This window comes from Cherax quadricarinatus, unplaced genomic scaffold (assembly GCF_038502225.1).
Source record: "Cherax quadricarinatus isolate ZL_2023a unplaced genomic scaffold, ASM3850222v1 Contig203, whole genome shotgun sequence".
In the NCBI taxonomy this organism is placed as follows: domain Eukaryota; kingdom Metazoa; phylum Arthropoda; class Malacostraca; order Decapoda; family Parastacidae; genus Cherax; species Cherax quadricarinatus.
The window spans coordinates 228,290-251,316 of NW_027195229.1; the positions used below are offsets into that span (position 1 = coordinate 228,290).

General features: G+C 38.8%; 1 protein-coding gene across 2 annotated transcripts in view; it reads right to left on the minus strand.

Annotated features, from left to right (window-relative positions):
- LOC128693668 (sodium/hydrogen exchanger 6-like) overlaps positions 1–20,865 on the minus strand; it is a 174,125-nt gene extending 153,260 nt beyond the window's left edge. For both annotated transcript variants that reach the window (XM_070080184.1, XM_070080183.1), the window contains exon 1: positions 20,815–20,865. In XM_070080184.1, the coding sequence (XP_069936285.1) occupies positions 20,815–20,850 (36 nt within the window). In that variant the 5' untranslated portion in view covers positions 20,851–20,865. The remainder of the gene's footprint in view (positions 1–20,814) is intronic.
- Between the last annotated feature and the right edge of the window lie 2,162 nt (positions 20,866–23,027).

The window sequence follows — 23,027 nt, forward strand, 5'->3', positions numbered from 1 at the left end:
TCGCTAGGCTACCTCTCATACTACGCTATCTATCATTAACTGCTTAACTCTACTAAACCTCAATAAATTCTATTAAATGCCAGTAAATGCTGCTTATTCTAATTCTGATAGCTCGAGGAGAGTGACCCCCAATTTCCAGCTAGAGACTGGTGCTGACCCCATGCAACTCAAATTAGGTGAATATTACTTGCAGCTGGCAGTGGAGTAATGTTGTTGTCCTCCTGGGTCCCAGTATGAAAATGCTTGATGCTTCTCGGTAATTTTTCCACTAACTTCCTGTAGGCACTGTGGTCTCTAGCTTATCTAATATTTTCACTCACTCACTGTATTTACTGACACATCTATACATATCTCTTATCTCCCTGGTCTTGAGTCGCACTTATTCTTCAAAATACCCCACTGCATTATTATGGCAACACTATTTAGGCCTGACACAACCGTTCACCCTTCCAACGGCCCCCACTAAACACTTAGTCACTATTTCCTTTGTTTTCTTTTCTGTGATCACTTATAATTCCTTTTTTCGGGGCTTAAGTGATTATATGCACTCTTATGCGTGCACACGCCTATATCCCATACTCTATTCCTTATGGCACAGTCAGAAATTACCACCAAAACAAGAGTTCAAACCGTGTGACTCCTCCACGAGTGTGTGTGTGTGTGTGTGTGTGTGTGTGTGTGTGTGTGTGTGTGTGTGTGTGTGTGTGTGTGTGTGTGTGTGTGTGTGTGTGTGTGTGTGCGCGCGTGCGCATGTGTGTGTGTATATGTGTGTGTGTATATGTGTGTGCGTGCGTGCATGAGCATGCAAGTATGTTTGCACGTGCATGCATGCGACTGTGTGTGCATATTGGCAACTGTCCCTAGAGTAGGAATACACAACTTTGCATCTGGAGAATTATCTTCTGCTCTCTTACTGAGTAAAAGGATGCATCACTACCAAACTAAAAATATAACCACTGTTTTAAACAATATTAACCCGCTTTTTTTTATAGCTCCCAGTAAATAAGATCAATTTAATAAGCTGTAAGGAGCATTCTGTAAGTGTAATCTTCCCTTAATAATATTTTTTATCATCAATTAGTAAAACTCATTTTGCTAGTTTTGGGCATGGAGAACAGAGTGTACTTCTGGTTCTCTCTCCTTCCTCAATGAGATCTGTGTAGAGCAGGTTTTTTGCTCTGAAACAAATTAATACATACTTACTCCAAAAATTCTGAAGGTTAAGAAAGAGTGCACACATTAGCCTTTCTGTCAAATGAAAAATAATCACTGTAGAAGCTTCGGAGAAGAGCAGTATTTTTCAACGAAGTTAGTGATCATTTTGTTCCAGAGCCAAGAATTCCATTTAATTATGATGAAGAAAGTCATTTAAATATTTTAGGTTACTACCTATATTAATTGTTAAATGAATAAATAAAAACATGTATTAGCCCTTTCAGGATTTCCAAAGTACTAGTATGGCTTACGCACGAGGGTTATTGACGTACTAGAACGCCTAAATTCTAGCACCTTCAAATGTAGTGAGAGAAAGCTGGTGGGCCTACGTATGAAAGAATGGGTCTATGTGGTCAGTGAGCACAGTATAAAAAATATCCTGCAGCACACAGTGCATGAGAAAAAAAGCTCCGACCATGTTTTTGGTTTAAAACAGCAACTTTGCAGTGTCTTTTTTTATGGTATTTATGGTTGTATTCCAGTTTCCCTGGTCTCAATTTATAGAATGGAAGACATATTACAGAAATTGAGATGATTTTGATTGGTTTCATAATGAAAAGTACCTTGAAATTGAGCTCAAAGTAGCAGAAATATTCTATTTTTACAAAATTTCAGAAGTAAACAAATCATGCCAAGCATCCAATACACATCAACTGGTGAGTCTAATATTCTTTCACAAGTTCACTGATGTTATTTATAACATTTCTCCACTAATGCAGTAGTCCGTATAACAGTAAATCTTCTGTTAGGTAAGACACATATGCAACAGTTAGGTTGATAGAAGCAGAAGAGACATGAAGACAATGTAATCAGTATATCACCCTTGAAGTTTTGAGGTGGTCAGTCCCTCAGTCTGGAGAAGAGTATTGTTCCATAGTCTGAAACAATATGGAGTTGAAGTGACAGGATGGAGCCTTATATACCGCCAGGAGGCGAGATGTTGGCCACTAGTAGAGGTAAGAATGTAGTCGTTGGGAGGTTATGTCCCTCTCAAATCCAGCCATTCTCACTAGTAGAAGTTGTCCAAGTTTATTTCAGGTCTGTACCAAGATACCCTCGTGTTGCAGTGTCTGACAGAGTGAACATTAACAGGTTGTTAGGTAAGACATATGCAACAGTTAGGTATCTTTATTTCGAAACGTTTCGCCTACACAGTAGGCTTCTTCAGTCAAGTACAGAAAAGTTGATAGAAGCAGAAGAGACGTGAAGACGATGTAATCAGTGCATCACCCTTGAAGTTTTGAGGTGGTCAGTCCCTCAGTCTGGAGAAGAGTATTGTTCCATAGTCTGAAACAATATGGACTATGGAACAATACTCTTCTCCAGACTAAGGGACTGCCCACCTCAAAACTTCATGGGTGATGGACTGATTACATTGTCTTCACGTCTCTTCTGCTTCTATCAACTTTTCTGTACTCGGCTGAAGAAGCCTACTTTGTAGGCGAAACGTTTCGAAATAAAGATACCTAACTGTTGCATATGTCTTACCTAACAACCTGTCGGTATTTTATACCATTTTCATGTTCAGTAAATCTATTTTTTGTGAGAATAAAAATTCACAGTGAAAAGCAAAAGAGATGTAAGAGGGGCCTGGGGATGTGACTAATGAACAGAGAAAATGTTATTTTAGTGCCAGGAATGTCTGTCTTGCTTATTCTGGACCCTATTTGGAAATTGGCATCTTCTGAAATTTGTGTGAAATTGGCAAAATTGCCATATTCTGACCACTTTATTGGATACTTGAAATTGGTAAATGGGTGGTTTCTTGTACTCATTCAATAGAAAAAATGGAGTTCTAGCGAAATAGATATGATTTTTGTTGACTAGTACACGGAAATTGGCCAAAAACAGGGCTCAAAGTGGGAAAAATTGCCGATGTTTCAACATCGTTGAGGTCGCTAACTTCGCGAGAGCATAATTTCCATCAAATTTCAAACTTTTGGTCTCATTATGATCGGGAAAAATTCTCTATCATTTCATAAGGAAATTTTTTTTTTTTTCCAAAAAATTTTCGACCCTGAGAACTAGTTTAGGAGAGGGCCTCTTGACCCTGAAAGGGTTCATAATGAAACTTCAGCTTTAATAAAAAGCGTAACAAACTGTGTACGAACATGAACTTATGAACTTGAATGCTTAATTTTTTAAGGCTTCAAACTGACCATGCTTTTTCCATTCTAGGGCTCAGCTTAACTGTTTAGGTCACCAACCTCTCCTCATGTATGGAAAAAATTTAATTATTCAAATACTCTATACAGTAGGGCCCCACTTATATGGCAGGTTAGGTTCCAGGCTACCTCCGTAAAGTGGAACACCTTTTTTTCCACTTATAAATGCATATAAATACTAGATAACAAGTTTACACCAACATATATTAAGCTAGCAATAGAACTAGGCAATAAAAAAAATAAAAAAGTAAAATGCACATATAGTACACTCATTACTTACCTTTAAATATTTAAATAGGGTGAGATGAGTAGTATTTATTGTAAGAAATCAAGTATGGTATGTAAAGCAGCCAGCCAGGCTACCATACCAGGCCAACCCACCCATACATAACATTCTATGACGTTTAAGCATCCCAGAGCGATAAAATGCATATACAGATCGCTCATTACTTACCTTAAAATATTTGTCGCGACCCAAATCCTGAAGTGTCTCCTGGTGTCGAAAAATTTTTGGAAAAATAAAATTATTTTTTCTTATGAAATGAAAAGAGAATCTTTCGCTGATGGTAATGACAACTAAAGTACGAAATTTGATCAAAAACATACAGAATAACACTCCCGCGAAGTTAGCGATCTCTGCGATATATATGCATCGGCGATTTCGCCGACTCTGAGCCCTACTTTTGGCCAATTCCATTGTTCCAGTCGACCAAACTCAGCTATTTTTTAGAACTCCATTTTTTCTATCAATTGAGTACAAGAAACTGCCTAGTTACTAATTTCAACTACCCAGTAATGTGGTCAGAAATTGGCAATTTGGCCAATTTCATGCAAATTAAAAAAGATGCCAATTTCAAAATAGGGTCCAGAATAAACAATGCAGACATTCTTGCCACTAAAATAACATATCCTCTGTTCGTTAGTCACGTCTCCAGGCCCCTCTTATATTACTCTTGCTTCCTATTTTGATTTTTTATTCACACAAAAAATAGAAGATTTAATGTTATGTAGACTACTGCATTATTGTAAAAATGGTATAAATAAAATCAGTGCACAAGTGAAAGAATATCTGACTCCCCAGTTGACGTGCATTAGACGTGTGGTGTGATTTGCTTACTCTTGAACAATGGTAAAAATCTAACATTTCTGCCACTTTGAGCTCAATTTCAAGGTCGTTTTCATCATGAAGCTCATCAAAATCATCTCTAATTCTGTAATATGTTTTCCATTCTATCAAACAAGATCAAGAAAACGAGAATACAACCATAAATACTATAGGAAAATACACCTCAAAGTCGGCATTTTAATCCAAAAACACGGTTGGAGTTTTTTTTCTCTCGTTATGCATTGCATGCTGCAGGATTTTTTTTATACAGTGCACACTGACCAATTCTCTCACATGTAGGCCTACCAGCTTTCTCCTGCTTGATTTGAAGCCGCTAGAATTGAGTTTATATACGTCCGAAACACTGACTTGTAAGACGTATACACACGGCCGAAACAGTCAAAGGGTTAATGTGGGGTCAGAGGTGAATAAAAGAGATAGAACGAGTAAAAGAGAATGAGTACATGAGAGAGGACACTCGCGGAGTTAAGTAAACAAACCAGGCGAATGCCAGTTTTGTAAACAAACCAAGCAAACACGTCTGGTTTGTGTACAAGTTACATTGTGCACAAGTTGTCTCTATGTTGATACAGTAGAATAAATAGAGAGGAACACTCCCATTCTCACGTAACACCGTTTTTAGACGAAATGACGCTCTGAGTGAAGGCATACAAAAGGAATAATTTTCTACAGTTACCCCAACACATTTTCTCTTATGTTGGACTAGAGAAAACGTTATTCTTGCTGTCACTTGTACAAGTTGTCTGGCTACCACATCTCATATTCATTTATTCATTCTACAGTGGGGTGTATTTATCATCTTTATATGTTATGCATCATCTTTTTTATATAATTTTGAAAAAAATATTATAGATAGATTAATGAAAATGAGTATATTAACGTAATACACGACATTTAATGAGACTCGGGGATTATTAGTGAGTATTATCATTACTGACATGGCGTCACTTGCACAAGTCGTCTGGCTACCATACCTCATATTTGTTAATTTATTCTAGTGTGGGGTTTACCTGGAGTTTACCTGGAGAGAGTTCCGGGGGTCAACGCCCCCGCGGCCCGGTCTGTGACCAGGCCTCCTGGTGGATCAGAGCCTGATCAACCAGGCTGTTGCTGCTGGCTGCACGCAAACCAACGTACGAGCCACAGCCCGGCTGATCCGGAACTGACTTTAGGTGCTTGTCCAGTGCCAGCTTGAAGACTGCCAGGGGTCTGTTGGTAATCCCCCTTATGTGTGCTGGGAGGTGTATTTATCATCTTTATATGTTAAGCATAGTGTTTATTATATTACAGTGGACCCCCGGTTTACAATCAGCTCATAATGCGACCAATTATGTAAGTGTATTTATGTAAGTGCGTTTGTATGTGTATGTTTGGGGGTCTGAAATGGACTAATCTAATTCACAATATTCCTTATGGGAACAAATTCGGTCAGTATTGGCACCTGAACATACTTCCGGAATGAAATAATATCGTAAACCGGGGGTCCACTGTATTTTGAAAAAATATCGTAGATGGATTAACCCCTAAACGGTCCAAACGTATATATACATTCTTACCGCTAGTGCCCCAAATGTATAAATATGTTTTATTTTTCCTGCCTGCAAATTTGGCATGATTGGCCTGAGATGCCTGGTCAGCATAGAATGGGTTTTAACATTCGGTGTGCACCACATTAAAAAATCTGGGACCACTTAGTACCTTGTGGGAGCACCAGTTAAACTGAGCGCCAGCTAGAACAAACAGTGCGGCAAACACCAAGGATTCACTGATTTAATGTCATATTAACACTCCACTTTAAGAGGAAAGTGATGTTAACCCCAAGTTTAGGGTCTATCTGTCTCTGTCTGTCTTTGTCTATCTGTCTCTGTCTCTATATCTTTTTATCTGTCTCACAGGTACACTCAAATAGAATTATACATAGTGTAAATTACCTAGGATAACCTAAAAAATCCAAAGTGCTCTACTGTGCTTGTAGATATAATGCATAAGAATACCTGTTGGTTCACAGTGGCTCTCTCTGAGACAGAGAAAGAGACAAGTAGACAGACAGACAAGACAGAGAGACAGATAATCAGAGACAGAGATACCAGCTCATCAAATGTCACCCCTTATCTCTGCACCCTCTCTGGCACCCAACAAATGTCATCGCTTATCTTATCTTATCACTGCCCTCCCGGATGCTTGTCACTGACATTTATCTTACACATTGCTTAAAGGAAACCTCTTCCTTCTTCCTCCTCCTTCTATACTCCCGTGTATCCAAAACATTGCTGGGACCTACAAATACTTTGTATATATTCCTATGACCACGGACGGTGTAAATGTCCACCTGTCAATGTGTTTGTGACAATTTGAGTACAATTTCAGTGTCACTACAAAGATTGGTTATAAAATAACAAGAACTACAATAAATTGTAATTATCATAACACAAAAATTATATAAAATACAAAAATAAGAAAAAATGGTAATTGGCAACACTTCTGCAAGTGGCAGGACTCGATGTTGCCATCAGGTGAGCATTAAGTGCCAACTTTGCAGCCTCATATCTCAGTAAGTACTGACCCTAATTTTTTTAATTTAATCCTATAACAATGAGAAAATTTTTCTCTTTATTTCAATGTAAAAAATAATTTTTTTATTTTTCAAAATATTCAGGGCACTGGGTGAGAGAACGTATATATACGTTTGGACTATTTAAGGGTTAATGAAAATGTGTATATTAATGTAATATATGACATTTAATGAGACTCTGTGATTATTATTGAGTATTATTATTGTCATTACTAATATGGCATCACTTGTACAAGTCGTCTAGCTACCACATCCCATATTTATTTATTCTACTGTGGGGTGTATTTATCATCTTTGTATGTCATGTATAGTGCTTATTATATAATTTTGAAAAAATATCATAGATGGATTGATGAAAATGTGTATATTAACGTAATATACGACATTTAATGAGACTCGGTGATTATTATTATTATTATCATTACTAATATGATGTCTCGAGACATAAGACACTCTTAGTGATTTTAATGTGTACCTGCATGCCAGCACAGTGTGTAAGTTTATTTAGGTACAGGTATACACAAGTATAATTATCAGATTATATATAAAATATTAAATAACTTTTAAAAACACTTGAAATTTTGGAGTTTCCAGACATAATGGAGAGACGTGGTGCTTACTGAGCTCACAGAGAATGTCAACAACTCGGTTGGGGTGCAGTGGCCATATTAGAAAGTCTGGTGGACGGAGCCGTATAGCAAGATTTGGTCATAATTTGAAATGTCCGTATTAGTGGAATGCTGTAAAGCGAAATGCCGTAAAGAGGGGTCCTGCTGTACCTAGCTCCTGCTAATCCTACTGAAGTCTCACTCATCATAAAGTCAATGTAAACAAGACAGAAAACCTAATTAATGTACAACCACTAACGTACAAAAGAGCATCTCATCTGCTGTCACCCACTATTGCAACTCTTTTTAACAAATCAGTGGAATTTCCAACTTTCCCATCCATACTCAAGATAAAAAAGGTTACCCTGAGTCTCAAAGGAGGCGATCCAACTGAAGTGAACAACTATAGGCCTATACCAAACTTGCCCTTACTATCTAAAATCTTAAAAATAATAATACCTAAGTGAATTTACTCCTACCTAATATCTCACAACATACAGTACCAGTCATGGCATTATGCCACCCCTCCCCCACACACGTACCAAAACACAAACACATACCATGAAAGATTATAATAAATATATTTGCAAACTTACTGAGGTTCTAATACTTAGTGCCGTGTCCTTTATGCTTAATAATGTCCCTCAGCCGTGTAGGAAGACTCACACAAATTCTTGAGGGTTTGGGGAGGTATATTATTCTGTGCCTCATGTAGAGCAGCCTCCAGCCGTGAGATGTAACTAATATCCTTGCCCAATAAACTTTGTTTCACTATTGACCAGAGGTTCTCAATAGGGTTTAGGTCTGGGGAATTGCCTGGCCCGTCATTAAAAGAACCTCACTTTACAGTCCTTAAGCCACTGAACTACAGATATGGCAGTGTGAGGGGAAAAGTTCAACATCTAGGAGTAACGAGCGAATATATGATGATGATAGTTTGCTTGACAGTCTGCTTGTTAAGGTAGAGTCAGTGTCTAGCTCCTGCTACCCCTCCCCCCTCCTTTCTCCACACTGAAAGGTGACGTGTGGGACTCCGACTAAATGGATAATCACTTGACTCGCAGCTGCCAACACATCTGTAAGTAAAATGCCTCTGCTCCTGTTTTATTTGATATATTAGTCAAAAGCTTCACTTTTATCTAATCTTGAGACTTAGTTCATCCTGCCTTCACTTTCATGTTTATAAATCTTGTCTTTAAATCCTCACCATTCTTTTAAATGCCTTATACTTATCATGGAGAGTGATTTATCAAGCAGTGGTTAACTTTTGTCTCTTTCTAGCTTGGACTGCCAGCTAGGGTCATCTGGTGACTACAGAGACAGTTTGAAGGAAAGGAACCTAACCAGGTTAAGAGATGTCACCCACGATCTACGTACCATATTGTAGCTACACCCAGGCAGCTACCCCTCATCTCTGCAGTGGTGAAAGACCTGCGTTCCTATCATCTTGACAGATCATTCAAGGCTAGACATACTGTGACTGAATAGTCGTTGGGTTGTCACTCACCAGATGTGACCCCCCCCCCCACATCATCAGCAACGGCTACAGTTTGTACAATGCGCTGTGTCAACAACATCGACATGATCTACAATTCCACGTGTACAAATTAGTGGTGAATTCAATTATCATTTTTTTTCTATTTCATTTTTCATTTTTCTTTCAAACAGGATAAAAGTTCATGTTTACATGTTTTACATTTTCAATTCTTACAATAAAGTGTTTATATTTGTATGTTATTGTTATTTTTTTTATTATTTCTTTTCCTAAGGAGGAGCCAGCCTTGGTAATACTAACATAAGATCTTACAGGGCTGAGTAAGCCTTCACAGGCAGTATGACATGATGCACCATCCTGCATAAAAACCGTAGCCCCACACTTGTCAAACACCTTGGGTAAATTGTCACACAATAACTTCAGGTAATTACACTGGTTCAAATACTGGTTTTTGGGAAGCACAATGAGTTCACCAACACTCTGAGCACTGAAACACCCCAAAACCATGAGCCAATCTGGGTGTTTGGTGGTCCCACATGTGTAGTGTGGGTCGAGCATGTCACTACCTCTGGACTGGTACACATGCCCCCCACGGTTACAAGTGACAGTGAAGGTTGCTTCATCACTCCAAAGTACTTCAGACCACTGTTGAGGATTCCAGCAAAGATATTTCTTTGCATAATCCAGCCTACATTTCTTCTACGGCTTGGAGAAGACTGGTTTCTTAACCTGGCGCTAACTACTGCAGCCCAGTTTTGACACACGTCTGTTAACAGTTCTTACAGACACCTCTGAGAGAAGATGTGAGTTCTTTTCTTTCAATTCTCTAGCAGTTATCTTAGGTGTACTCTCTAACTGCTTCTTTAACCCTTTCAGGGTTTCGGCCATACTAGTACGGCTTACGCACCAGGGTTTTTGACGTACTAGTACGCCTAAATTCTAGCGCCCTCAAATCTATTGAGAGTAAGCTGGTAGGTCTACATATGAAAGAATGGGTCTATGTGGTCAGTGTGCGTGGTATAAAAAAAATCCTGCAGCACACAGTGCGTAATGAGAAAAAAAAAACTTTGTGTTTTTGGATTAAAACAGCGACTTTGCACTGTATTTTCGTATGGTATTTATTGTTGTATTCTAGTTTACCTGGTCTCATTTTATAGAATGGAAGACATTACAGAAATTGAGATGATTTTGACTGGTTTTACAAAGAAAAGTACCTTGAAATTGAGTTCAAAATAGCAGAAATGTTTGATTTTTACCAAATTTCAAAAGTAAACAAATCATGCTATGCATCCAATACACATCAACTGGCGAGTCTAATATTCTTTTACAAGTGCGCTGATATTATTTATACCATTTCTACACCAATGCAGTAGTCTGCATAACAGTAAATCTTCTATTTTTTTGTAAGAATAAAAATTCAAAGTGGAAAGCAAAAGAATGTAAGAGGGGCATGGGGACATGACTAATGAACAGAGGAAGTGTTATTTTAGTGCCAGGAATGTCTTTCTTGTTTATTCTGGACCCTATTCGGAAATTGGCATCTTTTGAAATTTGTGTGAAATTGGCAAAATTGCTAAATTCTGACCACTGTATTGGATAGTTGATATAGGTAAATGGGTGGTTTCTTGTACTCATTCGATAGAAAAAATGGAGTTCTAGCGAAATAATTAATTTTTCTGTCGACAAGTACACTGGAACTGGCCGAAAATAGGGCTCAAAGTGGGCAAAATCGCCGATGCGTAAACATCGTTGGGACCGCTAGCTTCGTGAGAGCATAATTCCCTAAGTTTTCCATCAAATTTCACACTTTTGGTGTCATTATGATCGGGAAAAGATTCTCTATCTTTTCATAAGGAAATTTTTTTTTTGAAATTTGACCTGTCGACCCTGAAAGTGTTAACACAATTAAGGTACGAACAGCTGTCTCCTTTGAGGGGCCAGGCCAAGATCTGGCAGACAGTAACTCGACACCTCCACCAGCCTTGAAACACTGCACCCAGTCCCCACTGAAGCTCACACACACCAACATTCTCCACTATTTCCTTCGTCTGGAGCCCAGCTTTGTGAAGCCCTATGATTTGAGCTATAGTTTCGAGTGTTAAAGACTTCCTTTTATCCATACTCAAACAAGTAAAGCCCCAAAATCAAAGGGAACATCGGACAAAAAATGGGGCAGATGAGAGACAAGAGTGCAACACTTTGTCTCACTACGGCAACCACGTGAGAACCGATTAGTCATTGTGGAGTGTGGCAGCAGGCCATGGTGTCATGCTCACGGCTGCTACCCGGCATAATGCACTGATGAAAAAAGACCCCCCTCTATATGGTAGGCCTTTGATTTTCGTCACGGCATTATGCCAGGGCGCTCACCCAGCACAATGCCATGCCTAGCAGTGTACTTAACCCCTGCCAGTTTGGGTTTAGGATGAAAAAAGTACGAATGCAATTATACAAATGCTCTAACTGCTATATGCAGCACTGGAAAAAATGAACATCCTATAGGACTCTTCAAAGACCTGTGAAAAGCATTCATCACAGCGGGCCACAATATCTTGCACCTTAAACTAGAACATTATAGGGTCAGAGGACCCCAGAGGATCATTGCATACCTAAAATTTTACCTTAGCAATAGACACCAGTATGTCTCCACTAACGGTGTAACCTCATCAACGCAGCCCTAGGGCAGTGTCCTTGGTCCTCTGATCTTTCTCATTTATATCAATGATCTCCTTAAACAAAATATGTTCCATTTGTAGATGACATTACTTACGTCTTTTCCCACTCAAATCAGACTACGCTCAGTGACACTGTTAACGATGAGCTACTAAAAATATCTACATGGATGACAATAAACAAACTCATCCTCAATATGGATAAAACCTACTACATGCTATTTGGAAACAGAGCTTTAACCCGTAAACGGTCCAAACGTATATATACGTTTTATCAACATTTTAAAGTATGTAAAAAAAGTATATCTTCTTTTTGTTTTTTTACATTTGAAAATGTGTAAAAAAAAAACTTTGATCTACTTTTTTTTTGTTACATTTGAAAATATGTAAAAAAAACGTAGATCTACTTTTTGTAGCACTACACATGTGAACGTAGATCTGCTTGGACCGTTTACGGGTTAACCCCTTCAGGGTCCAAGGCCAAAATCTAAAGTGGTGCTCCAGTGTCCAAGAAATTTTGAAAAAAAAAAAAAAAAAAAAAAAAAGTATTTTTTCTTACAGAATTAAAGAGTATATTTTTGTGAAGGTAATAAGACAAAAAAATTTTTTTCTTATCAGTACTTACCGAGATACAGCGGTAGGAAGTTGACCAAAAATGACCGGGTGGCGGCAACTTCAGTGACTTCCTCAAAATCCCATTTTTTTATTTTATGTTTTTTATACTTTTTTCTTTTCTTTTCTATTTTTTTCTTTTTCTAATAACATTTGTTGCCTGGGAGACCAGTATAATGTATATTGCATAAGTGTACACTCATTGTATTCAACACAATAACTGTGCTAATTTGTTTATCATTATATTGCTTACAAAACTTGTTTACAAGTTTATTGTGTTGAATACAATGGTACCATACAGTACCATATGGTACAATGGTGCCATAGGGTGCAATTGTGCCATATGATACAATGGCACATGATACAATGGTACCATATCATACTATGGTACCATATGGTACAATTGCACCATTTGGTACAATGGTACCATATGATACAATGGTACCATATGGTGCAATGGTACCATATGGAGTAATGGTACTATATGGTACCATATGATGCAATGGTACCATATGGAACAGTGTACCATACAGTACAATGATACCATATGGTTCATTGTACAATATGGTACTGTCGTATTCAACACAATAAACACACTAATATTTTCATTATTATTTTGTTTACAATAGTTGTTTACAACAAAAATATGCAAAAATATTGTATATTAGTAATGTTCTATTATATATTTACAAGTGTACAGGAACTTGACGTGTACCTAGAGGTGGATGACAAAGCACTTTGTCTCGGAAACTGCGGAGTTAGTAGCGAACTTGCGTCGCCACTCACACTGCCACCAACACCTATTGACCATATGGTACAGGGTATCGTATGTTACAGGGTACCATATGGTACATTGTACTATATGGTATAGGGTACCATGCAGTACAGGATAACATATGGTGCAGGGTACCATATGGCACAGGGTACCATACAGTACAGGACACCATATGGTACAGATACAGGGATAACTACGGAAATAAGTCACCCTGACTTTTTTGGGTTATCCTAGGATTTTATATGTATGCTGCTATGTATGATAATCTATGTAATTGTATTTCTGTACACCTGAATAAACTTACTCAAGTGCATGTGGCATCATAAGTAAGTTTATTTAGTTATACACAAATAAAGTTACATAGAATATCATACTTAGCAGCATATGTTTGGAGAACCTAGGATAACCCAAAAAAGTCAGACAGACTTGTTTCCATTAGGGTCCCTGTACCATATGATACAGTGGACCCCCGCATAACGATATTAATCCGTTCATGAGAGCTCATTGTTATGCGAAATTATCGTTATGCGAATGAATTTTCCCCATAAGAAATAATGGAAATCAAATTAATCCGTGCAAGACACCCAAAAGTATGAAAAAAAAATTTTTACCACATGAAATATACATTTTCCTACACACAAAGAGAAGGATACATGCAGAATAGTAGAGTAGTACATGCACAGTATATATTGTGCATGTACTACTCTACTAAATGAAGAATAAATGACACTTACCTTTATTGAAGATGCAGCAATGACTGATGAGACACTGTGTCCTGGGAGTGCCTTTTCCTCCTGAGTACTGTAGGTCCTGTTTGGCATTTTCTTCCAGAACAGGCCTTATCACACTGAGTATGTCACTACAATTCTAAAATCTCTCAAACCAACCTTTGCTGGCTTTAAATTCACCAATATGAGCACTAGCTAGAGGCATTTTTCCCTGTTCATCTGGGTGTTCGTCGACTGGTGTGGGTTGCATCCTGGGAGACAAGATTAAGGACCCCAATGGAAATAAGTTAGAGTCCTCAATGATGCACTGACTTTCTTGGGTTATCCTGGGTGGCTAACCCTCCGGGGTTAATTGTTTCTTGGTAATTGTTTCACGTTAAGCCACACCAACAACACTCTCTCCACATCTTCGAGTAATACAGCTGATGGTGGTGCAGCAACAGCTGTGGTGCAGCTGACCATGGTGCAGCAGCAGCTGGGTGCAGCAACAGCTGACCATGGTGCACCTGCAGCTGTGGTACAGCAGCAGCTGTGGTGCAGCAGCAGCTGTGGTGCAGCAGCAGATGACTGTGGTACGATAGTATTTATCACCCTTTTTACCACAGGGTTGGCACTAGAAGCTTTCTTCGGGCCCATGGTGGCTTATTTAGCAGTTACAAGCACTATAAATAATGGAATAATACAAAATGTATTGAATGTATGCATGCAACCGGCCACCCTGGCTTGTAAACAATGACGGCAAGGCAGGCGCTCAGGCTGGACGGACAGGTTCGGGACAGGTTCGGGACAAGTCATGTTCAGAGACAGCTGATGGTGCAACAGCAGCTGACCGTGGTGCAGTAGCAGCTGACTGGTCCAGCAACAGCTGACTGGTCCAGCAACAGCTGACTGATCCAGCAACAGCTGACTGATCCAGCAACAATTGACTGATCCAGCAACAGCTGACTGGTCCAGCAACAGCTGACTGATCCAGCAACAGCTGACTTATCCAACAACAGCTGACTGATCTAGCAACAGCTGACTGATCCAGCAACAGCGATTCTTAAATCTCTCAAACCAACCTTTGCTGGCTTTAAATTCACTAATATGAGCACTAGTTCCAGGCGTTTTTCCTTGTTCACCTGGGTGTTAGTCGACTGGTGTGGGATGCATCCTGGGAGACAAGATTAAGGACCCCAATGGAAATAAGATACACAGTCTTCGATGACACACTTTTTTGGGTTATCCTGGGTGGCTAACCCTCTGGGGTTAATTGTTTCTTGGTATTCTCAATAAGCCACACCAACAACGGTGCTAAAGCAGCAGCAGCTGACAGTGCTACAGCAGCAGCAGCAGCTGACAGTGCTACAGCAGCAGCAGCAGCTGACAGTGCTACAGCAGCAGCAGACGATGCTACAGCAGCAACAGACGATGCAGCAGCAGCAACAGACGATGCAGCAGCAGCAGCAGCAGCAGCAGCAGCAGCAGCAGCAGCAGCAGCAGCAGCAGCAGCAGCAGCAGCAGCAGAAGCAGCAGAAGCAGCAGAAGCAGCAGAAGCAGCAGAAGCAGCAGAAGCAGCAGAAGCAGCAGAAGCAGCAGAAGCAGCAGAAGCAGCAGAAGCCGCAGAAGCCGCAGAAGCCGCAGCAGCCGCAGCAGCCGCAGAAGCCGCAGAAGCCGCAGAAGCCGCAGAAGCCGCAGAAGCCGCAGAAGCCGCAGAAGCAGCAGCAGCAGCAGCAGCAGCAGAAGCAGCAGCAGCAGCAGCAGCAGCAGCAGCAGCAGCAGCAGCAGCAGCAGCAGCAGAAGACGGTACTACAGCAGCAGCAGCTGACGGTGGTACAGCAGCAGCAGCAGCTGACAGTGCTACAGCAGCACCAGCAGCTGACAGTGCTACAGCAGCACCAGCAGCTGACAGTGCTACAGCAGCAGCAGACAATGCTACAGGAGCAGCAGACGATACTACAACAGCAGCAGCAGCAGCTGACGGTGGTACAGCAGCAGCAGCAGCTGATGGTGGTACAGCAGCAGCAGCAGCTGATGGTGGTACAGCAGCAGCAGCAGCAGCAGCTGATGGTGCTACAGCAGCAGCAGCAGCAGCAGCTGCCAGTGCTACAGCAGTAGCAGCAGCAGCAGCAGCAGCTGACGGTGGTACAGCAGCAGCAGCAGCAGCAGCTGACGGTGGTACAGCAGCAGCAGCAGCTGATGGTGGTACAGCAGCAGCTGATGGTGCTACAGCAGCAGCAGCAGCAGCAGCTGCCAGTGCTACAGCAGTAGCAGCAGCAGCAGCAGCATCAGCAGTTGACCATGGTACCACAGTATTTCGATAATATTTCTCACCCTTTTTACCACAGGGTTGGCACTAGAAGCTTTCTTGGGGCCCATGGTCACTTATTTTGCAGATAAAATCACCAAAAACACTGTAATAATACGAAATGTTACGACTGTATGCTTGGATGTTACCGCGGAGGCTGGCTTGTAAACAATGCCACCGGCGGAACATATGAGGCTGGCTCAGGCCTCACATAGACGTGTCTCGGACGAACAGCGTTGAGCGGGTTTTTTAGCGGTATGCGAGGCAAAATCTTAGCGATAAAATGTATCGGTATGCGGATTTAACGTTATGTAAGGCTAACGGTATGCGGGGGTCCACTGTATAATGTACCACATGGTACAATGTACAATATGGTACATTGTACCATATGGTACCACTCTACCATACGATACCATTGTACCATATACCATTGTATGACATGGCACCATTGTACCATATGGTACCATTGTACCATATGGCACAATGGTACCATATGGTTCAAAACCATAGAATTCTTCTTCAGCTCCACTTCCATCAGTCTTAGAGCTGTAAGTTGTGAAGAGGAGAGTAAGAATTCGCCCGAAGAGTGAGTGGGGAGTTAGAGCTTCCTTGCCGCCAGGCACAATGAACAAAGCTACTTTGCCGGCATTCCCACAATGCCATGCGGGCGTCCAGATTTTTTCTATGGTGTGCACACTGACCACCCAGACCCATTCTCTCAGATGTAGGCCTACTAGCCTTCTCCCGCTAAATTTGACGCCGCTAGAATTTTGGCGTAGATCTACGGTTTGGACCCTGAACATAAAGCCGTAGATCTACAGGACATACCCTGAAAAGGCTAAATATCCAACTTAATATATTGATCAATGATTCCCCCATTACAAGGCTCACTTAGGCCAAATTTGTAGGTCTTCACTTTGACTACAACTGTGAAATTTCTACGTCCAACGCAACCAAGGTCTCCAAAAGAGTAGGCATCCTCTCCAAGACACAGTACTAGCTACGCCAAATGACACTAACACTATCACTCTAATCTACTCTTACCTCATCTATGGTATTTGTGCCTAGGAATTTACTACGGCTAATCATCTTAAACCATTAATAACCCAAAATAAAGCTGCTATGCAGATGATCACTCATTCCTGTGCCAGACCCCCCCCCCCATCACTCTTCAAGTGTTTGAACTTACTTAATATACAAAATGTGCACTCATAATACTGTGCCTACTACAGTGGACCCCTGGTATTCGATATTAATCTGTTCCTGAGAGCTCATCGAATACCGAAAATATTGAAAAGCGAATCAATTTTCCCCATAAGAAATAATGGAAATCAAATTAATCCGTGCAAGACACCCAAAAGTATGAAAAAAACAAATTTTACCACATGAAATATTAAGTTTAATGGAATAGAATAATTACAATAACACCAATAACAATAGAATAATAATAGAATAATTGACACTTACCTTTAATGAAGATCTGGTGATGATTGATGGGATGGGAGGAGGGGAGAGTGTCGAAGCTGTTACTGTTTAGAAGGGGAATCCCCTTCCATTAGGACTTGAGGTAGCAAGTCCTTTTCCAGAGGTTACTTCCCTTCTTCTTTTAATGCCACTAGGACCAGCTTGAAAGCCACTGGACCTCTGTCGCACAACATATCTGTCCATAGAGCTCTGTACCTCCCGTTCCTTTAAGATTTGTCTAAAACGGGCCACAACATTGTCATTGTAATAGTCACCAACTTGGCTTGCAATAGCTGTGTTAGGGTGATTTTCATCCATAAAGGTTTGCAGTTCAACCCACTTTGCACACATTTCCTTAATTTTTGAAGTAGGCACAATGGATTCCACAACTGGCATAGGCTTCTCAGGGTTAGCCCCAAACCCTCAAAATCTTTCTTAATTTCCATACTAATTCTCACCCTTTTTACCACAGGGTTGGCACTAGAAGCTTTCTTGGGGCCCATGGTGACTTATTTTGCAGAAACAAGCACCAAAGACATTGACAATATGGAATGTACCGAATGTATCCTTAGATGCGCACACACTGCCTGGCTTGTAAACACTGGCACACACGGGGCAGTTCAGGCCACACGTGGACATGTCTCGTACGAATCGCATTGAATACTGGGTTTTCGATTGGATACAGTGGTGAAATTTTTGCATTAAAATGAATCGAATACTGGATTTATCGGATACCGATGCCATCGAATACTGGGGTCCACTGTATATATATACACAGCATTAACCTTAAACATTAACCCTAACCACAAACTTCTCCTTGATAGCTACAATACAACACTTAGGCACAACATAAGGCACAAAACTCTCTTCAACATCCCCCATGTCTGCCTTACCCTATGCAAAAACGCCATGTATTTAACCCGTAAACGGACCAAACGTATATATACGTTTTTTCAACATTTGAAAGTATGTAAAAAAAGTAGATCTTCTTTTTGTTTTTTTGTTATATTTGAAAATATGTAAAAAAAACGTAGATCTACTTTTGTAGCACTACACATGTGAACGTAGATCTGCTTGGACCGTTTACAGGTTAAAAGGACCCCAAGATTTGGAATTCACTGCCTGAAGCAGCAAAAGGTCCCCTGTCAGCCAATCAATTCACAGCTATAACTAAAAATCACCTTATTTCCCTAACTTAATTACATTAACACCATGCTACACCAAACAAAAGCAACTCATCTAACTACTTCCTGTTCCTTTACCATCTTTTATAAATGATCCATAGACTGAAATCATACAGCAAGTTTAAAACTACATAAGAAATCTTAGTTAACTCAAGATAACTGAATCAGTTTAAAATAATAATACATACTTAAATTTGTATTATTTTTTGCTACCTTTCCTTTTTTTTTTTGTAATAATGTATACTTAAAATTGTACCACTCAATACTTATGTCTAGCCTTTAGCAGTCTGAAAGCATTAGTATTAGTCTGCCTGAAATGCACATGCATGCTAGTGGCTTTCTTTGTGTTTAACGATATTTGATTATATGTAAACTACATTTCTAGACTGTTTTGTTTAGGAGCAGGCAAAGTTCACAGTGCATCATGGAAAACACAGCACATGTAAACAATTCAACCAGGACCTGTCTTACCACCATCAGCTTCCCTCCCAGCAAACTGGCTGTGGAACTGGCAGAAAGATGCCTTGTGTGTTCCAATTTCATTACAATTATATGATACTGATGTGGAATTTGGTAAAATAAACACTAAGTTGCTTCTTATCCTGGGATAACCTAATAGTCAAAGAATGTGACTTATTTCCACGTCTGCAGGACTATCATAGCGTGCAACTAACAAGACAATACTTTGTTAAGAAATATTACAATTTTGTGAAACTAACAGCAGAACTCAACCAAAAAACACACTATGTTGATTTAACCCAGGATAAGTCAAGAATGCAAACTATATGACTTATTGCCATGTTTTCAGGGGTATCCACACCTTGAAACAATTGTAATATCATAAGACTTCTTTGTACAAAATGTTAGAAGACAAAAAGCAATAAAAATAACAAGTAAAATGTTTATACCAATTTATATTGTTTATTTCAAGTAAGGCTAAGTGAGGCATGCATCTCCCCATGTTCCAACAGCTAATGTACATAGTGTTAGACAATGAAAAAAAAAATATCAATTAGAATTTTGGTGTCAATAAATTGCAAAACGTGTCCACTACTAAGGCATTTATGCCACTGTTGTGGGCAAGTATGTGATCATTTTTGCCAACTTTATCAGCATAAAATCAAATTATCATCCAATTTTTTTCTTGCTTTAAATAGAAAAACAGACTTAAAAAAAAAAAAAAAATTTGAATTTTTGACACAGGAAATTTTATTTCTTGGCACAGTACAGTTTAAGGATTAACAGTGTTAACTGCTTACCCTAACATTTTTTTACATTGTACATTCACACTTGAAAGCAACTACCATATATATAAAACAATCAAATAATGGAAGCCATAGTTAAAATATTACAAACATGAATTATAATGTTCATGTGAAGAAGAGAGAATAATATACATACAGTATTTAAATTAGAGGGACAAATTTAAATGAATCCTCTATTAAAAATAGATCTACAGTTAGCATGCTTATTTTGTTCTGTACTTTGAACAAAAATTCTTGCCCATCCCTCACTCCACACGTGGCAAATATATATACTCAAAAATATACTCTACTGTGATCAAAGAATTTATATTTTGATTATTCTGATTTACATTATTAATGTTAAGGCACAAAAGTCACTTATCTGTAGCTATTTTTAAACGTCATAACAAATGTAAATAGTGAAAAATGAATAGAGAAGCATGCTGTATGTCAGTGTATGACTGACTGCTTTCATCAGTACTTTATCAATTCTAACTCTGCAGTTATGAAAAAGAAGCTTCGGACAAAAGGCATATTACAAAAGAGAAAATGAAGCAGTCTTTGTAAAGATTGTAGTTACTGTAAAGGGAACTACTAGAGATGACCAAGGCTATCATCTATGTCCCAGTCCCCCATGCAATAGAGAGAAAACTAAAAGTTTACGTACCCAGGACCCATCAATGCTTTTGTATTCCTGAAACATCAAAACAGAAGAAGTTTTGATGGTTTTAATGAAAATAATATCACATAACAAAACAAATATAAAGGTAAGTGACAAGCGGCAAAAATCATGAATAATTTAGCACTAATGAAGGGAGAAGCAAATTATGCAATTTAATACATGTTAAAGTCTACCAACCAAGACCTAACAATGGTTTCCTTGGTGCAAGTGTCATTAACACTGATGAATGAACAATTATCCAAGCGTGTAACAAATACAAAGCAAAGACTGACAAAGAGCTGTGTATTTCAACCTCAATGAGTTAAGCTACTGAGCAGATTGAGGCTCAAATATACAGACCCTTTCCACTCTCTCTTTTATTTTCCATCCAAGTGGGATTTAACTGCTCACCACATAATGAATTCACTAATTTCACTCCTACTTAAGTGACGCGCTTAGTTTTCAAATGTCATGACTGAGATTACAAAAGAGCCAAACACATAAAATACTAACATACATACATACACACAAACACACACACACACACACACAAACACACACACACACACACACACACACACACACACACACACACACACACACACACACTGTATGCCACGTGTGGAGGGTTCAATGCTCTGGCATCAATACTAATTGAAACTATTTTTTGAAGACGGAAACTTAATTCTTTTTATAATTTGCTTCAGCAGCAGTTGCAGAAGCAACCTTGAATTGGTGATATGCTTTTCTAATAGCATATTCTACATAAATAAATGTGATCCAAGCAGTTCCAGATCTAAAAGTTATCTCAAATTTAGACACCCACTAACTTGTATCAAGTGAAGTATAGAGAATAAAATAAAGGACATGGTAAAAAAAAATATAGAAGAGGGGGAGAAGATGAGAGGAGGGAAGTAGGGAAGGTGGGATGAGGGGAATGAGGGAGAAAGGGGAGAGGAAGAGAAGAAATAAGAGGGGAGAGAGAAATAGAGAGGGAGGAAGAGAAGCTATGGCAATGAAAAGAAGGGGGATAAGGAGGGAAAGGGAAGAGGGTAAAGGAGAGAAAGAGAAACAAGATACCACCACCATTAATGAAGGTGACCAGAGTGCCTCTGAAGGATGAATAATGCAGGGTTTGTTTCTTAGCTGTTAGGTTTATTTTAGGAATATTGGTGGAGATGGATAAGACACATGGTGCACACAGCAATGATACTGAAACTTTTTCTAACAACCATCTCAGGTTTTCTTTGCACTTTAAAAGTTTAAAATTGGTACATTTTCTATGAACTTCCAACAAATTTTTAGCTAATATTTACCCCTGCAAAATTATTAACAGTTTCATGAAGAAAAATTTTGCCTCATAAACATAGAATTCATTTTGAGCTCATGTGCAAAAAGTGATAAATGCTTAATTGTGTTCCCTCTTTGTTTACATTATACAACAAATAGATTAAATCTACAATATTTCCACTTTCATTAATCAGGAGACATACTATACAATAGACCCTTGACTAACGCTGGAGTTAGGTCTCTAAATCCCTGCTGCATTCAAATTACCACTATTCAAAGTGAAGAACATATGGGAAAAATAGGGTTATATTCCATGGAGCTCTAAATAAATAAATAAATAAATAAATAAATATATATATATATATATATATATATATATATATATATATATATATATATATATATATATATATATATATATATATATATATATATATATATATATACATATATATATATACATATATATATATATATATATATATATATATATATATATAATACACATATATATATATATATATATATATACATAGATATATATATATATACATATATATATATATATATATATATATATATATACATATACATATACATACAGGAAGGCCCCGCTTTACGGCGTTTCACTTTATGGCATTCCGCTAATACGGTCATTTCAAATTATGACCAAAACTCGCTATACGGCTCCCCCCACCTGACTTTCTAATACGGTCACCGCACCCCACCTTGTTTGTTTACATTCTTCGTGAGCTCAGTAAGCACTAAGTCTCTCCATTTTGTCTGGAAACTCCAAAATTTCAAATGTTTTTAAAAGTTATTTCATATTTTATATATACTCTGATAATTATACTTATGTATACCTGTACTTAAATAAACTTACATACTGTGCTGGCATGCAGGTACACATTAAAATCAGTAAGAGTGTC